At 35.4% G+C, this 20,452-nt stretch overlaps 1 protein-coding gene across 1 annotated transcript in view; it reads left to right on the top strand.

Annotated features, from left to right (window-relative positions):
• Itgbl1 (integrin subunit beta like 1) overlaps window positions 1-20,452 on the top strand; it is a 184,534-nt gene that overhangs the window by 144,721 nt on the left and 19,361 nt on the right. Inside the window, exon 8 of the mRNA XM_050150393.1 lies at window positions 15,735-15,851. Within this exon, the coding sequence (XP_050006350.1) occupies window positions 15,735-15,851 (117 nt within the window). The remainder of the gene's footprint in view (window positions 1-15,734; window positions 15,852-20,452) is intronic.

Raw genomic sequence — 20,452 nt, 5'->3', positions numbered from 1 at the left:
AGAGGAGACTTGACCAGTAAAATAGGGGTGAATATGGTTATGCTTCATGTAAGACAATTTTATACTAAAGAAAAGATATAATCAAGACAAAAAATACTTCTTAACATCAACAATCACAATGTGGTGAAATTCTCTAATGCTACTTTCCTGGGTTTAAATCTTAGATACTTTCTTTTTGTGTTCTGAAATCATTAGAATGGATGGGTGAATACTGATCATCTACAAATAACAAAATAGAAACAATGTTTCACTTTTAACCTAGCTTTCATATAAGCCTGAGTTCAGCTGCAAAGCCAATATCCCATAACCCATGGGCGTCTCAGCTCTTCTGTAGTACAAAAGCATGATACCAATGTACATATGTATTTATGTTCGTAAATGTATAGATAGACTACTGTAGAATGATTTCTTTTTTACTCCCAGAAATGAAATACATGATATAAGTGAATAAGTCATCAAGCTTTAAGAAAATTAATGTGTACTCAGAATTCTGTCAGCAGGGAGCATAGGGGCTGGCATTTGACATACTCTTGTTCCTTTTATGAAACAATTACATATTTGAAGTTGAGCTCCAGTCACAATACTAGTTATAAAAAGGAATAGTGGAAGAATTGATTAAACTTGAACTTCAAAGATTTCCTAACTAAAATAGTTTTTACAAGTTTCAGTAAAATTATGTTGCATTATTTACTAATATATGTATATGTAGCTGTAGATAAAAAGATGAAGAAAATTTATTGACATTAGCAATATTTTTCTCTGTATTTAAATTTCTCTCTCTCTCTTTATTTTATTGAGCTATACATTGCTCCTGTCTGTTACATGAGGAGGGGCCCCTTGTTTGTCCTGGCTGCCCTGCTAGCTTACACCTGAAATAGCAATACAGAAACAGTATTAATTAAAACACTGCTTGACCATTAGCTCTAACTAATGGTTAACCATTTGCTGACTCTTACATATTAGTTTAACCCATCTTGAAAATGGATAGAGTTAGAAAACATCATATTTAGTGAGGTAACCCAGACCCAGAAAGATAATTATCATATGTACGCACTCATAAGTGTTTTTAAACATAAAACAATGAAAACCAACCTACAAATCACAATCCCAGTGAAGTTAAACTTAATTAGGGAATTTTTCTGCCTTGCCCTTTTATATTTTTATGTATACTAATCTTTTATTGCTTTAGTATTGTTTATATATTGTCATAGTTAGTAATAATTTGTAAACTGAATTGTCATTTGTACCTGCTGGGAGAAAGAAAATCCGTTTTCTTCAATGGCATGACACTGGCTTTATCAACCATTCCAGAGGAGGCCCCGTGGTCACAAGTAGTTAACAAATAATAAACTCCACAGGTTTTTTGTTGTTGGTTTTTCTTTCTTTATTTATTTGTGTGTGCATGTGTGTGCTTTTATTTGGTATTTATTACAATTTAGTGTTTTTGTTTTTTCGGGGGAGATGTGGTTTCATTTTGTTTTTCTAGTTGTGAACACTTTGCTGTTGCATTTGGATTTTGTTTTGTGAGAAGGAACTTAAAGTTTAAAGTTGGATGGGTAGGGATGGGGAGAGGATCTGGAAGGACTTGGGGGAGAGGAAGAATATAATAAAATATATTTAAATTTCAAAGTTGTTTTAAGCAATGAAAACAATAAAAATGATAGCTTGTTAAACTAAAAGCATTGAGTAACTTTATTGTACATGTCTTCTGTTTGGGTCTTAGGGTAAGGGGTTAAAGAGAAGATAAACATAGTTCTTCCTCTTTAAATTCTTGCTGGATAAATTAAGACAATCTATGCTTATTTGTCTTGGAGTGTCTCAATACAGAATGGTTAATATTTGGTCCTGATAGTTACTTCTGAAATGAACTGCCTTGTTTGTCATACAATGCTGAGTGGCATTCACCTGTTAAATAGAAGTAGCACATTTCTTCCAATAGTTGTATCCAACAGTGTTTCCAGATAGTGATAAAGATTCTTAGTCAGTGAGGTTTGTCTTGGACTCAGAAACACTGCTCTGTTTACTCTTAATAAGAGAAAGAATTATCATACAAAGTTCTAATGGTTGTTTCTTATGATATTTCTGATATACAATGACAAAATAAGAAACTAGTTAGGCCGGGCGATGGTGGCACACGCCTTTAATCCCAGCACTCGGGAGGCAGAGGCAGGCGGATCTCTGTGAGTTCGAGACCAGCCTGGTCTACAGAGCTAGTTCCAGGACAGGCTCCAAAGCAACCGAGAAATGCTGTCTCGAAAAAAAAAAAAAAAAAAAAGAAACGTTAGAAATGATGACCAAGATTTTGTTTATTAAGATTCTATACATAACTATAACAAACATTATTTAGAGAAATTCGACAAGATAGACTATTAAACAATACCCTCTGTAAGCATGAAGAGCTAAAAGATGCTGTTTCTGCTGACTTCAACTCTTGGTGATTTGTTTCCTTGTAAGCATTTGTTAATTTTTTGCTTTAAGTCCTTATATGATTCTTACTAAATGCTCTTTAGTCTTCTTTACTCAATGATTGTATTTAAATTTTTAGAGTAAAAGTCCCAGGTTTTGGTCCTTTTCTTCTGGATTCAGGGTTACTGAAGTAAACATAGCGTCATTTTTTTTCCACTTTCAATGGATGAAGTGCCTATATGGGCTTTTACCTCAGGGTAACTTTTCCAGAGTTTGAAGTTTCTTGCTCTTGTTTCAGCTCACAGGTTTTGCATTCTGAAGAATTTCATTACTTCCCATCAGAAGAGTAATGAAAGTATTTTAGATGTGCTATATTATTTTAGTTTTATGTTGCTAGAAGCTAAAACATTAATATTGTATACTTTGTTATAATCTGTCTTCACTGCTTTGCTATTTTAAAAAGTGACAGTTATCAAAACCTCACACACCATGTCAGTTCTTTGCCTATGATGACCAAGGATTGGGAGGTTGAGTTAGGAGAGCTATAAGTTCAACATCACCCTGTACAATCAACAGCAATTAAAAGTCACATTCCTGAAGCCGGGCGGTGGTGGCGCACGCCTTTAATCCCAGCACTCGGGAGGCAGAGGCAGGTGGATCTCTGTGAGTTCGAGGCCAGTCTGGTCTATAAGAGCTAGTTCCAGGATAGGAACCAAAAAGCTACGGAGAAACCCTGTCTTGAAAAATCAAAAAAAAAAAAAAGTCACATTCCTGGAGAAAATTAATAAATTGAAGTAGAACATAAATAAGAAACTTAGAAAAGAAATATGTTTAGAATGTTTTTTAATTATTCTTTTCACAAAACAGTTGCCATTTTAAAACAGAAAGACGTGAATCTGCTAAATAAATTTCCCACTGGGGTTACTGTAGTGACTCATTGCTAACATGCTGTGGGTAAGCAGTACATTCTGGGACTTTCAGGCAATCAGATGTGTCTAAACTGAAACAAAAGTAATCACTCGCCAACCAACACTGTGCTTTATATGGTACAGAGTTGTCATTGTATTCATCCTTAGACTGTAGTTATGATAAACTACACACTTTACACTGGTGTCAAAGAGAAGTCAGAAATTACAAAGGACTCCTGTGTGCTGACACCTAAAATCATAACCCTGGAAAGACCAGTTCTGCGATGGTCTGTACAAACTAGGAAGGAGTTTCTGACCATGAACATTGGCACAGGTTAGACCTTGTATGTGATGATTTTACTTCTTTGATCCATGTCTTCCATAATAATAGGATGAGACATGGTTGTTTTTGTTTTGTCTTGTTAATTGTGTAATTTTTATTCTGGTGAGTTTGGTGATCAGCAAAGGGTTCTCTACAGTCTGATACCCTCTAGCCTGCCCAGACTTAAGAATGTGTAATTTGTCAGATACCACATATGAGCAAACTATGTTTGTTCTACAGATTAACAGAACTGAGGACCATCCCATGACTGTGTGACTAGAATCATATACATGTCTTTGACTACACACCACCCATAGGACATCCTCTTTTAGGGTCATTGGCATTCACCCATCTTTTGCATAAACATTTCTTAAAGTTTAGCTATTTCTCACACAGCTAGATTATTGTGATAAGGCTCTTCTCTAACACTGTCTTGCCTCTGACAAAGTGGCTTCTGCCCTGAATTTGAGCAGAGCACAGCTTCTGGGGAAGTAACAGTTACAATTTTAATTTTATAGGTTGCATTATTGCGAACTACATTTCTTGATTAAACATTTCCTGACAATAACTCGCGGATATTATAACCTTGCATTTGCAAATTTTTAGGTACCTTTGTATGAGTGAAGTATTTCTATCAATATCTAAGTTTGTATTGGAAAGAAAATGAGGCTTGAATATTATTTTAACTTTAGAAACTATGTAAGGTTGAAATAATAAGATAAAATCCTTTGAAAGGCTAGATGATTGCCCCTGTGATGTTTTTCTTGATGCCTTGTTAAACCATTAGGCATGAATAAGACCTATTACTCCTTTTCCAGTTTTCAGTTTTATAGATTGTAGGGAAAACACAAAAAATCCTATTATTACAGCATTTATTCACATGTCTAATTTCTTCACATGATTGCATGGCAACTTCTTGTTCTAAGAATGAATGTCCAAACAGAAGAACTGACATTATTTGTACTTTAAAACCAGAAGTAAGCTTCCTTATGTAAAAATTGATGTGTGATGTCAATGTGAGTGGTATTCAAAGGATTTTTCTTCTTGTTTTGAAATAGAAGGCAAAGGTACTGTTTCACCTTCAAATCTTTGAGGCAGGACTATTTCATTCTCCCAGAAAAAAATATTTGTACTTAGATGAAACAGTACAGAATATTATAGTTCTCAAATGCTTAATTTCTTCTCATAGAAATTTCAAGGGAACTTAGGATGCATTTGGCAGGCACTTTTTTTCTAGTGCAATCAGGTTGCTATGGTAAACCTTTTATTTTAGGCAAAGCAGGACTGTGTTAGTAAAGTGCTAATCTCTTTTCTGTTTTATGTGAGCCTCTAATTACGCTCCAACTACGGAGCATGTACTGCAAGCACAGTTTGCACAATTTTATAAAAAGAGAAAAAATAAGGTCATAGACAGTGTGCCTGCTGTTACCTTCCTGGCAGGTGCAGACAGTATGAAGGGGCTCTCCTTAAACAAATTTATTCTAGAGCAGGAAGTACAAATTATGGTTGATTTAAATGAAGAATTAAGTGATAAATAAAGTGAACAAATTTTATTCAAGTAATTGAAATAGATCCCAACATGTTTTATTATTAAAATATATGCAAAATAATGTTATTGTAATATAATGAAAATGTGTGATGTTTGTGGAACAACTAACTATTGGGCACAGGTGCTTGGAAATGCCCATTGTTTCCATTAGACCTTTTAGGTTTTATAATAATCCTGGGCAATGTGCTTTAGTATTATTCCCATCATTGAAATATAAAGGAGGTCTAACTTATTCTTCTAAACAGTTATATTTACTGGAAATGGTCCAAGAACAAAATCAAGCCATATTTAAAGTTAAGGATGTGACTGATCTCCCAAAGGACCTAAGTTCCAGTTCCCACAGTGGTGGACCCAAGAGTGCATATAAACTCCCGCTGTGGGGGACATTGTGAAGACCAACACTGTAAAACTAAACCCTGCATACCAGGTCTTTGGCTGTCTCTATAGATTATGCCTATTTATACATTTTACCTTTATTACCTGGTTATTATTGGCACTTAAAAACCTTACTTAATATTGTGTCTTTAAGAGGTGGCATGAGAAATGACATTCTGTGTGTTGACTGAACAACAAAGCTACGATTACAGGAATACTGATAGTCAAGAGTGTTGAGTCTTGTTGAGCCTTTCCTTGAGTAAGAACATCTGTGTCACACTGTTTTAAGGAAGTACTGTTCATCACATAAATACCACCCAAGTTGGGTTCCTAGTATCCACACAAGGCAGGTCCAAACTGTCTACTTGGGTACCCTGGTCTCCATGGACACTTGTACCCATGTGTGTGTGTGTGCACATGCATACCACACACACACACACACACACACACATAATTTAAAAAACAATAAAATGATATATTACAACCATTGGCATTTCATTGTATTATCCTTTGATACAATAAGGGAGAGTATGGCTGAATGTTCTAGAATATCTCATGGTTCAAAGATGTATGTTTTTTTCTAGTTAATAGAACCAAAGATCAAATTGTTGGTTTCTAGAATTTCCATATCAACTCTAACTTATAATGTCAAATAGCCCCAATACTTCACCTATATATACACTGGCATCCTCTGCACAAGACTTCCATTTCAAAGCCATTCCCAGTGCTTCTTGTGATCTGTTCTGAAATTCTAGTTAATTTGACTGTCTGCAGGAAGACCTCATTGCATTCTAGTTTAAGTAAGAAGAGTCTCTTTTCATGTATTTACTGCCTATGTCAACTTCCAACTTGCAGAGGAGTCCTATCAGCTAATTTGTCCATGTCTTTAATGATTGGGTTGTTTTAGAGTCCTCTGAATGATGAGAATATGAGCCAGTCAGATTTGTCAGATTTATGTGTTGCTGACATCACTCAGTCTGTGGTTCTCCTTTGCACTACTAATTTTTTTGTAGCAAATATAGCTCCTTATCAAATTGTTCATATTTTGTTTCATAGCCATTTACCCAAACACCATGTATGTGGGAAAATGTGTTTTCTTTGTGCTCCATCTTGCCATTTCATCCTAACAGAGTGTTCTGTAGTCCAGACTTTGCATCTTTATTCTCTGTGCAGCTTCTGTTTGTCTCCTCTTCCCATCCAATCCAACCGTCTTTAACAGGCCATTGCATCTTAGAAAACGATTTCAACTTTCTTATTCAATGGTGTTTTGATTGTTGCTACTTCTCAGTTCTAAAAATATCTTGGTGTACAATATGTCTAGAAGTCCTGATGAGATTTTGTTTATTATTTAATCAAAATAATAGGCCAGTTGGTGGTTAATGGGAATTGTCAATATTACTGAATGATGTGTTATTTCTTTCTCTTAAAATTTACTTTAAGATTTTGCTTTCAAGGCTGATACACACACACAATGCAATATATATGCAGTTTATTTTACTAATGCTTGATATATAGTAACTGATAAACCCTGTTAATAATCAGAATTATTTTAGTAGTATTTTCATGTTTTATATTTTGCCTCTGGTATCCCACCAAGCAATGTTTGTTTTGTTTTTTTGTATGTGTTCTTTATATTTTTTCTTTTGTATCATACTTCACCCACAAAGTTTTCCAATGTGAATTTGAGCAGAACCGATGAGATATTTACTTTTTATAGTCTTAAAGTTTTCCAAGTTTTATTCATAGTAAAAGGCAGTTATTATTATTATTAAGGTAATATATCTTGTTTTTTTCTCTTTCCTTTCTTAATTTTCCTTTATTAACAGTTTATTTACTATAGTAGGGGGACATCACATTTAATTAGATTATATATCATTTGATCATTTCACATGACTCACTTTTGTATGATAGGAGGCTTACTCTATTTTAGGCTTTTCACAAAAAAAAATACACATGGACACACAGACAGTTATTTATTTTGTTTCATAATATATGTGGTTATTTACTTGAGAAAAGTTTCAAGTTTAAAGATAGTTATTACATTTTAATTGGTACCACTTTAGCATATAAAAATGCTTCCTTCCAATTCTGTAACAAAATATGTCCTTTATAGAATAATAAATGTAGATGGAATTTTCTTTACTCCCTGGTCCCACTGGTATTTAGTCTCAAAGAAACACCCAGGGGGTTATGTTAATTATGAACAAGCCTATTAGCTCAGGCTTAGTATTAACTGGCTCTTACAACTTCAAGTAACCGATAATTCTTGTCTATAATTAGCCACATGGCTTGATGCCTATTATCAGTAAAGCATTTTCATTGTGCTTCCTCTGTATCTGGTGGTGATTCTATCTCTGTCTTTCCTCTTCCTAGAATTCTTCTAGTCTGGTTCCCCTGCCTATATTCACTGCCTGGCTACCAACCAATAAGCATTTTATTAAACCGATATGAGTGACAAATCTTTATAATGTATCCAGTATCCCAGAGCATACCTCTTTTTCTTTTCAAAACGAGAACTGTAAAACTAATCTTCTTTGCTTAGTTTTTTTCCCTAACAATTATACATAACAACTTGTAACCAACACACTAAACAAAGGCAAACATTCATAATAAATTTTTTTGGGAATGTGTGCATAGTTTTCTAGGCTACTTCCTTCTAATTGGGGGTGCTGATAATCTGGGAATCCTAAAAAAATTAGGATTATAGTCAGGTCCTGATTGGAGTATTCTATGAAGCTGGGTCATCATAGTCAGCAGTCTTGAAGCTGTTCTAGGAGAAACGGCAACAGAAGTGCTCTGAAATGTTGAATAATCTGGGACATCTGCTCCTATTGGGGATTTTTCGGGGGGTCTTTCTCAATCAATCTTGATTTTTCTTAATTCAGAATGAATCCACAGCCTCTCATTTCATGTGGAAACAAAAAGCAAAAGCTCTTCTCTAAAGTAACGTATCTTTTAGCATCAGTTGCTCTTTCCTCAACAGTTAAACAATTCAAAGACAAATAATAATATACAGTATCTGGATTCTCTGTGTGTTTTCCATCTTTATGTGGCTTTTTAAAACTCTATTTCTTTAGTTTTTAGTTTTTAATTTTTGTTTTTTTTATGGAATAATAGTAATAAAGTGAATGCTTATGAACTATTATTTATAGGCAATTTATATTGGTATAGATTCTTGTATATTGATACAAATTCAAATTTTATTTGTCATATTGAATATGCTACTATTTCTGTTTACAATATTTTTACCCTTAGGGAAAATTATTTTGTCATATTGTATGCATGCATGTTTCTACCTCTTCTTAAGACGTTTTATATATTGATAAAATTTTAGGATATATTTGTTACATTGCACTATACATTTCTACCACTGATCAAGATACTTAAACATTGTTTACATTTTGATGTCATTGTCCTCATTTACTGCACAGTTATGTAAAGATTGTTTAATATTCTGATATGAAGTCTTAGTCTTTAAGCTATATACGTATTAAGAATTATAGGTCAATAGTCATACATGTTTATCATACTTATAGTTAGACTAATCAGGTTCTTTAGATACATGGAGACTGTATTGTTTATAGAAAGGTGATTTTCAACCACTTCAAAGAAATGGAGAATATGGCATTTACATAACTTAGGGTTCTATTGATGTGGAACACAATTACTCCTGGCAGCACCAATCTATTCCCAAGAGCATGTTGGGCACTAAAGACACTCCACTGGAGTTTGTTTTCTTCTTGGAAAACTGGCATTTGGGCAAAGAACTATCCATGCCTCAACCACTGACAAAATGGATGGTGTCTGGACAGGACAAGCAGGATATAAATAAAAAGATGCCAGACTTTGCCAAGACAGAGTAAGATGGTTCTGAAATTTTTCCTTTCCTCTGAAAATGGTCTGTCAGTTACTATGGGCCTTGGACAAAGTTGTTTGCTCCAATGAGACTTTGAATGATTGCCCAGGTAGCCAGTTGTCTCTGTCATTTATTGCACATTTTAGAAGTTGCTTGATTGTACTCCCTGCTTACTCAAGTAACATTATTTCCCTTCTCAGATCTTTGATGGGATTGAAGACTAGATAGTCATAGTTACTTTTGTCTCATGTCTTGGCTAAGTCATTTCTAACACAAAACATAGACTCCCCAGGATAAGATAATTATTGAAATATTTAGCATATGTTTCTTACTTGACACTTTTTATGCTCATTGTAATTCTAATTTTTATTCTTGATATTTGTTCTTATTGTTATTATATATATATATATTATTGTATTAAGATTAGAACTCTCTTATTTAGACAGAAGGGGGTAGGTGCTGTGGGAACTCCTTCAGCCAATAGCCTTTAAGATACCAGCCTACTTGAGTGTGGTCTTGCTCATACTATAAATGCTGCCATAAAACTTGCCCCCCCCCCCTCATCTTTTGCTTGACTGCTAGATTTGGTTCCTGTTGCCTGCTCCTGCAGAGGACTGTGTTCTGTGATTTCCCCCTAAATAACAAACCCTTCACAATACCCAATTCTGAGCTAGTGTGGGACTATTGTACTCATCTTCTCTTATAGGGTTTCTCTGTCTATCATTGGCTGACCTGGACCTTGCTCTGTAGACCATGCTGGCCTTGAACTCACAGAGATCTGCTTGCCTCTGTGTCTCAAAATCTGGCAGGTATGTCCTATCTCACCTGACTACTCTATTTCTTTTCTTTTTTTTAAAGGACTTTCTCTTTTTTCTTTTCTCTCCCAATCCTATGTATATTTTCAACAAACTGTTAGTAGTTTAGAAGATTTTTTTTCATTTGAATCTGCTCTTACTGTTTATCTCTATCTTGTTCTGACCACATGTGTTGGAAGCAGTGAGACTCCAGATCCTGAATTTCTTGTAATCTCCTGATCTGAGTGCCCACAGCTGCTCTGAGCATGAGACCTTCAGGAGTTCCTGATGGCAGGAGAGTGGTTTCTGGTGGGTTTGGCTGGGGCGTGGCTATCTCTATATAATCTGCCCCTGAACACAATAAAGGGGGCATCCTTGGGGAATTCAAGGATGACCTGTGTCTCTGTCTCTCTGTCTGTGTATGTCTGTGTATTTTAACCTCCAGCCCCCTTGCCCGAAGCTCAGTAACTGAGTGCCAGCGCACAGAGCGCAGACAGGGGGAGGGGGGTGGGGCGCGGCACACATGAGTCTTTAATTTACTAAGTGATATAACTAGGATTAAAGCTGCACTTTTGGCTGCTCCTCCACTCCATTTCTTAGCTTTTGGAGTCTAGCTTTATGGCAGAGTTATGACAGGAGCCACACTTATTGTTGCAACTTGGTGGATTCTCTAGTTTTATTCTCCCACCCTGGAGCCTGATACTCCATAAACACCATTTAAATGTTTTGTGGCAAAGACTCTTGAAAGAGCCACCATGTGTTTTTGCAGTTAATGTTGTGTTAAGAAGCTTTACTTAACAGAACTACACCTCTGCTTGCATCCAGAAAACAGCCTACCAGAGTAAAGGTGGTTACTAAGAAGCTGTGTTTGACTCTGATTTCCTCTGCTTAGAATTTTTTAAAGCTTTATCAGGCTTTATGTGAAAATTTTTTCCAAATGTTTGGGAACCATTTATAGATGGAATTTTTGTAGTGACATTTCATTTGTATTTTATTAAATAATGCTTGCCCGAGGATCTGGAGAATATAACAGCCACACTGGTCAGCCTTACAGCCAGGCAATTGTAACACACACCTTTAATTCCAATAGCTGCACTAGTTGCCATAGAAACAAGGTGATGCGTGCCTTCAATTCCAGAACTAGAGAGGATTATAAAATGCAAGGAAACAGCTCTCAGACACAATCTCATTCTGAAATTTCTAGAGGCAGGATAGCCATTTTCAGACTGAGTTAGACATAGCAGTGACTGACTACTTTGCTTTTCAGGTCTTTTGGTTGCAACCCAATTTCTCTTTCTGAGTTTTTATTTATTATACTTTATCTCAGCACCCAATGTGAATGACTCTGAGTTTAAGAGTCTCATGATCTACTGACTGAGTTGTCCTGTTGACACAGAGACTGCTTGTTTATTTACTGGCTGTGCAGGCCCAAATAACTACACAGAAACTATATTAATTACAATACTGTTTGGCTTATGAACAGGCATATCCTAGCTAGCTCTTACATCTTAAATTAACCTGTGTATCTCCATGAGGCTGTTGCTTACTGGTAAAAAGGTTCTGGGTATCTTTCTCTTTTAGCAGCTACATAGCATCTCCTTGACTTCACCTACACCCTCTATATATTTCTGTTCAGATTCTCTGCCTGGCTTTACTCTGCTAAGCCATTGGCCAAAATGGCTTTGTTCATTATCCAATAAAAGCAAAACAGTTATAGAAGGATATCCCACATCATTTCCATTTTTCTTTCTAAATAAAATGGAAGGTTTTAACTTTTACATAGTAAAATTACATATAATAAAACAGTTATCTGTTGGAGGGAGGGCCTGCTAGTTTGTCTCAGCCATTTAGAACCAAAATAACCACACAGAAACTGTATTAATTAAAATATTGCTTGGCCCATTAGCTCTAACTTCTTATTGGCTAATTCTTACATATTAATTTAATCCATCTCCACTAATCTGAGGAGATTGTGCTGATAATGCTGAATCAGGAAGCCTTCTATTAAAAAGAACCATGCCTCTGCTTGCTGCCAGCAAACAGGGCCTATCTGAACTATCTGAAAATATGCAGCTACCAAGAAGTTCCAATTGACTCCTGATTTTTTGGGAGGTCTAGAAACCCTCTTTTATGTGGATCCATGACCCATGTTGGGCACTATTTTGTAAACAGAGATTGCTCGTTTGTTTTCCAGCTGCCCAGACCCAGATAATCCCACAGAAACGATATTAATTACAATTCGGTTTGGTCAATGACTCACACATATTCCTAACTAGTTCTTACCTCTTAAATTAACCCATTTCTATTAATCTGTGTATTGCCATGAAACTGTGGCTTACTGGTAAAGGTTCTAGGAATCTTTTTCCTTTGGCAGCTACATGGCATCTCCTTGACTCTGCCTACTCTCTCTCTATATCTCTGTTTGGATTTCCTGCCTGGCTTTACTCTTCTATTGCTTGGAACAGCTTTACTTATTATCCAATAAAAGCAACAAAGATACAGAAGGACATCCTACATCACTGTCCTGCCAAGTCCCATAGCTGTTCAGTTCCAAAAAAGTTCAGAGTCCTATATTAGTTATAAACTGTTTGGCCTATTAACTCAGGCTATTATTAACTAGCTCTTACAACTTAAATTAACCCACAATTCTTACTTATGTTTAGTCATGTAGCTTGGTATCTTTTCTCAGTAAGGTATTCTCATCTTGTTTCCTCTGTATTTGGCTGTGACTCCCTCTCTGTCTTTCCCCTTCCAAAAATTCTCCAAAATTCCCACCTATATTTCCTGTCTGACTATTAGCCAATAAGCATTTGTTTGCTTGTTTGTTTATTTGTTTTAACCAATAAGATGGACAAATCTTCACAGTGTATAAGAGAGCATTATCCCATAGCAGATATATCTCTCAGGGCCTTTAGGATGAATCTATGTAATAATACAGTTTAAGTTTAATACAGTTTAAGTTTATTAATTTTGTGTTGCTTATTTTTGCATATAAGGCAATTTCCATTTTGTTAGCTGGGTTACTGTTAGAATGTAAAAACTTTCTGATTTAGTATATATTCTTACCTTATGTTTTACTATTTTAATTCAATTTCAATTTTCATATTTTATATGAAAACATATCATCTGATAATAATTACTCCTTTTCTGTTTGATTTTGTCTTATTTTTTGCTCATTTGCACTATTAATAACAATGTCTTTCACAAGCATGTTTCTATCTAATCTCTGATTTTGAATACTATTTATTTACCATGTTATAGGATATGATTTAATTTGAGTGGGTTGTTTTATAGCACTAATTGAATTATTGTTTAATTAAAGAATACAGCAGTCTGTTCACAGGGGCTAGGTATAGCTCAATTATGTGTTGGGGCTTCTTAACCATGTAGATGCTTTTAGAATATAGAGAATGGGATGTTATTTGAGAAAATACAGAAGACATTCCAAGAATGAACTTGCAGAAAATTCAACATTCAATATTTGCATAAAATGGGAAGAGAGCAAGATTTACTGAGCAAAACAGGATACACCTAACAATAGCCTGCAGAAATTTGAAAAGAAGAGATCCTTACCACTTCTGAACTACATTATAACATAGTTCAGGGGACAGACCAGTTTGATCACTGAAGATATTGCTGGTTAATTATGTTTCAAAAGAATTGCAGTGGTAAAAATGAAACTGGTGTTATAAGAACTATGACCTCTTTAGAGTTTCTTGGTCTGCATTACACTGCTGCGCAGCTCATTTGTAGTCTAAGACACTTTCTGTCCTTGCTCATCTATGTTTTATTATAGCTCCCACATATTCCCCTGAACCATACCACCAGACTTAAATCTCATATTAGAAAGAGATTGGTCCCCTCTTCTCCTGATGTTGATACTCAACCCCTCCCTCAGATTACAGATGCTGTATGTTTTCAAAGACCGTGGTTTTTTAAAAGCAGTACATTTGTTCCTGGGAGAGTGTGTGAGTATCTATATAGACAAGGTCAGAAATGGGTATAAATTAATACAAAAGTGCTAGGTCATTAGTCTCTGCATCAGCCTGGAAAGTTGCTGGTGCTGTCTGCTGGGCTAAGCTCTCTGTTTCTCCTAGGAGCCTGTACCTTTCTTTCATCCTTGAGAACCAGGACTCTAGTAAGAAGATTTCTGTGTCTGCATTCTGGCCACCCAGGGCGAAGGACTGTCATTCAAGATGAGACCCTATTCTGTTGCTGAAGTTGGCGCTATCCTCAAGTAGAAAGAGCAGTTGTTCTGAAGCGAGAAAAAAACACTGATTTGAAAGTATCTCCTTATTCACAGTATTCAAAGGGGACACTCATCCCATCTCTCCTGCCAGAAGGACTGAATCACTGCATTAGATCATCTGTAATTTCAGCTCTGAGACTGTGTGACTCTAAATACTATATTTCTTTCCCTCCATCATCACCAATTCCAAATTTCTTTAACAAGATACAAATGCATCGCAGAGCCAGCCCTGAAGCATCATGGGATCATGTCAGTGGGTGTGTAATTATGATGCTTGGGCTAATGACTGGGAGTAACAGATGTCTTGAAGCTCTATCACTCAGATGAATTTCTGGCAAACTGGCATGATTTCTCAGACAAAAGAAAATTTCTTCCTGTGTGGTTTCATGATACTATATTAAGATATAATATAAATTAATAGGTAGGTAAATAAGATTTAAAGTTAGTGAAAGTGGATATAAATTTTGAATATAATCTTTACTTGTTGATTCACCATGAACAACTACTTAACCTCAATGATATCTCAATTTCTTGTCTTGTGAAATGGGTATAATATACTAGTCAATGTGTGGTACTATAAAAAATGGGACAAGGCAAGGAATCAGTGTTTGGCATCTAGGTACAACTGAAAAAATAATGTTGGCAAGTGTCATCTCACTAGCTGATGTCTTCCTTAAGCATGGACCAAACTCGTTCTGTAAAATGTTTGTGCTTTGAGATTTTAGGCTAAATATAATATAACTTGGAAGGTCATAGGTTTTGACATTTGCTCCATAGTAAAAGAATTATACGAGCTAGGGAATTGCCCACAAATAATCACTAAGTTATCAAACAGAAATATTCCCATGATTATTTTTTCTCATGTGAAGCTCTACATCAAATTAAAAAAACTTTAAAATAGTCAAATTACATTAAATTAAATGAAATATATACTGATCGTATATGACTATTTTATGCATATAAGATGCTTTTTTGTAATAATTTTTAATAATTTTAATTGGAAGTACATTCAAGCTAAAGTAAATATTAAATAGTTTCATCATGGACTTCTCCCTCAGGGTTAATTGAAACAAAAGTTGCCTAAAACACCTGGCAAGCTTCTATGTCAGCCAGTCTCCTTTCCACCCCCAGGTTTCCTAGCATTTGTGTCTGACCTTTATCATGCTGTAGAGACGGTGGATACTTCAGGAGATTTAAATTATCAACATGCTTGTTTCTCTGAAGGCCCTTCTGAGACTGACTCTCCTAACCCTGCTCTTTTTGGATACCTTGTAGGCAAATGCGAGTGTGGCAGATGCACTTGTTACCCTCCAGGGGACAGCAGGGTATACGGCAAGACCTGCGAGTGTGATGACCGGCGCTGTGAAGACCTGGAGGGTGTGGTCTGCGGAGGTAATGACCAATCTGTCAGCCTTACATCATCTGCAGGCAGATCTTTTCACTGCCTTTTTCGTTGCTTACCCACATTTAAAATTGCTGTTCAAAGAAGTTAAGGAATATGCCATTACACTTTAAAGCTTTATTTATTACTTTTATAAGCAAGAACTCTTGACTTGGGTATATGTGAAAGACTGTCTAATCCGAATCAAGTTCTATGCTAGTTGATATCAAGTAAAACGTTTCTATGCCTGCTGACATTCTATCATGATTTCACTCAGAAATGCTGATGGAGGAAATCAGTTTCACACAGAAACTTGGGGAAGAAACTGTAAGATTAAAGTCCAAGTTGAATTATAGAATTACAAGTGAAAGAAACACAGCTTTTTCCCTTGCTTTTGGATCCCAAACCATCAATTATCCACATAAAGAATAGGGCAAAGCAAGAGTAGTCCAGTTAAAGTAAGTAACAACACCTGCTTTACTTTGTCTCTTCCTCTCTCACCCGTGAGCCAGCTGGTTCACAGTTTGAAGCCCGATTCTCCAGGGCAAGTGTATCCTACATCTGTATACATACCGCTGAATTTTATTGCTCAGTTAGGGACAGTTCCTACATGGAGATATCATCTCACAATGGCCTGAACATATAAGTAAGAATAAAGAGTCAGAAACACTACATATAGCTTACTAGTCATCCATGATATTCTACCTAATAATACTTCCCAACAAGAAAGGACAATGTATAGTCAGTCCTTGGTATGTGTGGCACTTATGTGATCATGTTGAACACTGAATTAATAAATGCAGAGTCATCAGACACAATCATCAGACCCATCAAGAGAAATGCAGTATTAGATTCTTGCCTCTGGTCAAAATATTTTCAATGATGACTCAAAGTATAAGTTTTTCAACTTTTGTTCAAAGATACTTCATTTGAATATAACTGAGTAATTAATATTTAATTCAAGTCATGATCATGTCTGATCAAACCTTACTTAACATGTATATTTTTATTTAAAGACATATCATGGCCTTCTTGTATTCAGGAAAACAAGAAAGCTATTCAATATACTATCAGATGCTCTTTTGAATCATCAAAATGAGAACAAAAACAAGAACAAAATGTAGCATTGAAGTGACCAGATAAGAAATAGTTCTTTAGGATTTGAAAACTAAAACTAAAAATGAAGGAAAATGACTTTTTTTCCCTAACCAGAAATGAATCTAAATCACAATACTTTCTATAATTCTACATATATGCTCTTATCACTCTGTGAGTAGTGATATTACAGCTGTAAATAAATTTAGAAATAAGTGAATCTGCAAATGCAAATTTAGGATTAATGACAATCAGCTATAGTTCATTTTAAATGCCACTGCGTTTGAACGGTGCCTCCTACCTTAGTTTTCCACTGATCTTCACTTTGTGATTTCATTAAGCTAGTGAATAAAAATGCTGCTGTTTTAATTTCTCTTCTTTCCTGATTATTGTTGTCTGGATGATATTACATGAGCCTTGAATGTTTTAATATCAGAGTCTTTTCCTATTTCTCAGCTACTCTTAAAACACAAGAGATCCTCCCCTGGGAAAGATGTTTAAACCTGAAGCAAGTTTGGTACTAGAGTCACAGTACAGCAAGCATTCCATAAGGAAGTCACAAATTCTCATGATTTTTTAAAGCTAGCAATAAGCATGTTCCGCTTTGAGGGGCACCTAAAACCTATGTTTGAGGAATCCCAGTGTGAGACTTGGGCTCCTAGAGAGGTGAAGCTTGTTTTCTGGAATAGAAACATCAATATCTGTGCACTGTAGTGCTTTCCTTGAAATGAGAGTGCTTCTAAATAACAATCTGAATATTTAGTTGAACCTGAGAAGAAATGTTACTCCATACGATAAGCAGTATTTACAAATGTTCCTGACTCAATAGTATTTGTGAAAGCCAGCGCAGGCCCCAGTGACTCCTGGGTTTCTTTGCCATGAAGGATGGAGGAGGAGCTTAGGTTTACATTTGTTGTCATTACATTACAGTTGTCTCCTTATTGAAAAGATGGTTTTTCCAACGAGGTCAACTGCGATGGAGCAGTTGGGAAATACCACAATTCTGTCCCTTTACCCAGTGTTCTACTCTATCTTCTCAAATTCTTCTGAATAATGTCACCAGATCTGCTTCCAAATGGCACCTTTCAGGAAACTATTTTACTTTGCTTCTGTGTGCAATGCCTCTGCAAGACACATAATTCATAGAGGGTTGTGATTATGAATATAATCAAACTCCATTCCTCTCTTCTTCCCCTTCATCATCTTTCCCTAAATTCAAGTTATTTTCAAGCTTACAATAAAAGAAGATCCTTCAAATAAATTATACATTCAGAAAGATACAGATAAGTTTAAGAGAAATTAAAAGCTTTATCTATTTTTGGAGTATAGAATTCTCTGGAGTATACTTAGATTGGATTTATAACAGGTAATATTTGGATGTTGGTCTTTCATGTGAAAGCATCTAGGTTTGAGAAGGCTAAACAAAATCATAGAGATTAAAATGTACTTGTTATTTTGAGGAAAGATTTTTAATTTTCCTGTGTCTGCTAAAAATATGTTTTCAATGTATTTTATTTATATGTGAGTAAGCCTAAGGATATACATGCATGCAGATACCCATCAGATTCCTTGGAACCATAGTTGCAGGTGGTAATGAGCTGCTTAACGTGCATGCTGTGAACCAAGCCTGGGTCTTCTGCAAGAGTAGTAAGTGCTCTTCACTGCTGAGGTGTTCTTTCAGCCACATTTCGTTCAACGCTTTGTTAGGAGCTCTTATTTACGATAAAAATACTTCACCTCTATTTGTTATGCATTGTCTTAAATACTCCTCTCTTAATGGAGAAAGGGCTGCTTTTATTTTTATTTTTTGATTCATTTTTTAATCAGCATGCAAAGTAACAGAATACCTTAAAGCATTTTCATACGCACTTAGTTTTGGTCCCTTCTGCTCCACCTTCACCCTCAGTATTCCCACTTTCACTTCTCTTCCCACTGCACATGTACCATTTTATTCTTCCAAAATTATCCCCTAAATGCCATATTCCCCCCCTTGTGGACGCCTTTTTCATTGTTTCTGAGAGTATATGCACACTCTAACAAAAAAAATCCTCTTATGTAAAAGTTAGAAGCTAACAGCATAAAGGAGAAAAGAAAGCATAGTATTTATCTTTCTGATCCTGGGTAAGCTCACTTTATGTCATATTTCAGTCCTATCTCTTGCCTGCAAATTTCGTGATTCATTTTTTGAACAAATAATGAAATATAAAAATTTGCTTTTAAATGAGCATTTTCCTTTGAAAAACTTAACTAAAGAGCACAGCAAAAACCAAAGTGAAATTCATTGATAAAAATATCAACTAAAATGATATCTTGATGACATTTTATTGTGTTCTATTTTAGGTTTTCTTTTAGGTGGACAGTTCTTTTCTAATCTAAATCCACAAACCTCATTTAAATATTTGGAAATATGGTTAGTGAAAGTCCAAATTCTCCAGTATGTTAAATTGCATTGATTATACAGCTGGTACCTCTTATATCAATTAACAATCAGGACAACCCACATAGATAAGCCCATGGGACAGTCTGATCTAAACAATTCCTTAATTAAGACTCCTTTCTCAGGTGACTGTAGGCCATGTCAAGTTGAGAGTTAAAGTTCACTAGGAAGTTAGTATCCCTCTTGTTAAAGATAGGCAGTGGTGGGCACGCCATTACTAAGTTTGAAACATATGGACACTATTCTAGGATGGGCTCATAGAATAAATTTAAAATTTTGAGTTTGGACCATTTGCTCAGTTTACCACCAGGCTGATCCATGGATTCACCTTGAAGTTTAGTCTAGAACCGGCATATTCAGGTTTAGCTAGAGAACTGAATACAGCTTCTAATTCAAAAGCAGAGACTTATTGAGAATACTGTTTTGAGAATACAACAAATCTGTAAATCCCAAACATCTATATGTCCATCTAACCAGCAATCATGCAAAAATCAGGAGCCAACATTGTTAATCCACCCACTAACATTAAAACTAAAGATGATTAAACCCATTCTGGCAGGCTAAGATAATTTATCAATAGTACTCAAAGGTGAATGTAACTAATTTCATAAATTTCAACAGTTCAGTTTTGATTAAAATAAAATTAAAACCTCCAAAAGAGTCATGATAATGGCAAAAAAGAAAATCAGCATGATGTAGGACCTTTCTTCATTTAATTAGCTTGTGTGTGAGTCATGTTCCATCACCATACAGGGTACGCAGATTTTTCTCTAACCATTTCCTAACAAATAAAATGGATATAAACTGAGAATTGACATGAATTTCTTCTCAAAAAAGTCAGTCTTTAAAGATGCTTTATCTCACTGATAGTTCTTTAGATTTGTTCCTTTTCAGCAATATATGATTTTCAGATTCCAAAAAGAGAATATATTCAGATGTTGGTCCACATGTGTTTAATTATTTTAGTGAGCATAAGCTTAATCAGAGACTTCCCTCCTGCATGCCCTGTACCCAGGGTGAGAATGAGAAGTGGACTATATATATTTTTTTCATTGTCCCTTGTTCCTAGAATAACTGCCC

Source organism: Alexandromys fortis, unplaced genomic scaffold (genome assembly GCF_014885135.2).
Source record: "Alexandromys fortis isolate MF-2015 unplaced genomic scaffold, M_Fortis_MF-2015_v1.1 scaffold_66, whole genome shotgun sequence".
NCBI classification, from domain to species: Eukaryota; Metazoa; Chordata; class Mammalia; order Rodentia; family Cricetidae; genus Alexandromys; species Alexandromys fortis.
Note: the sequence above shows the minus strand (reverse complement) of the source record. Positions and strands in the feature narration are given on the sequence as shown.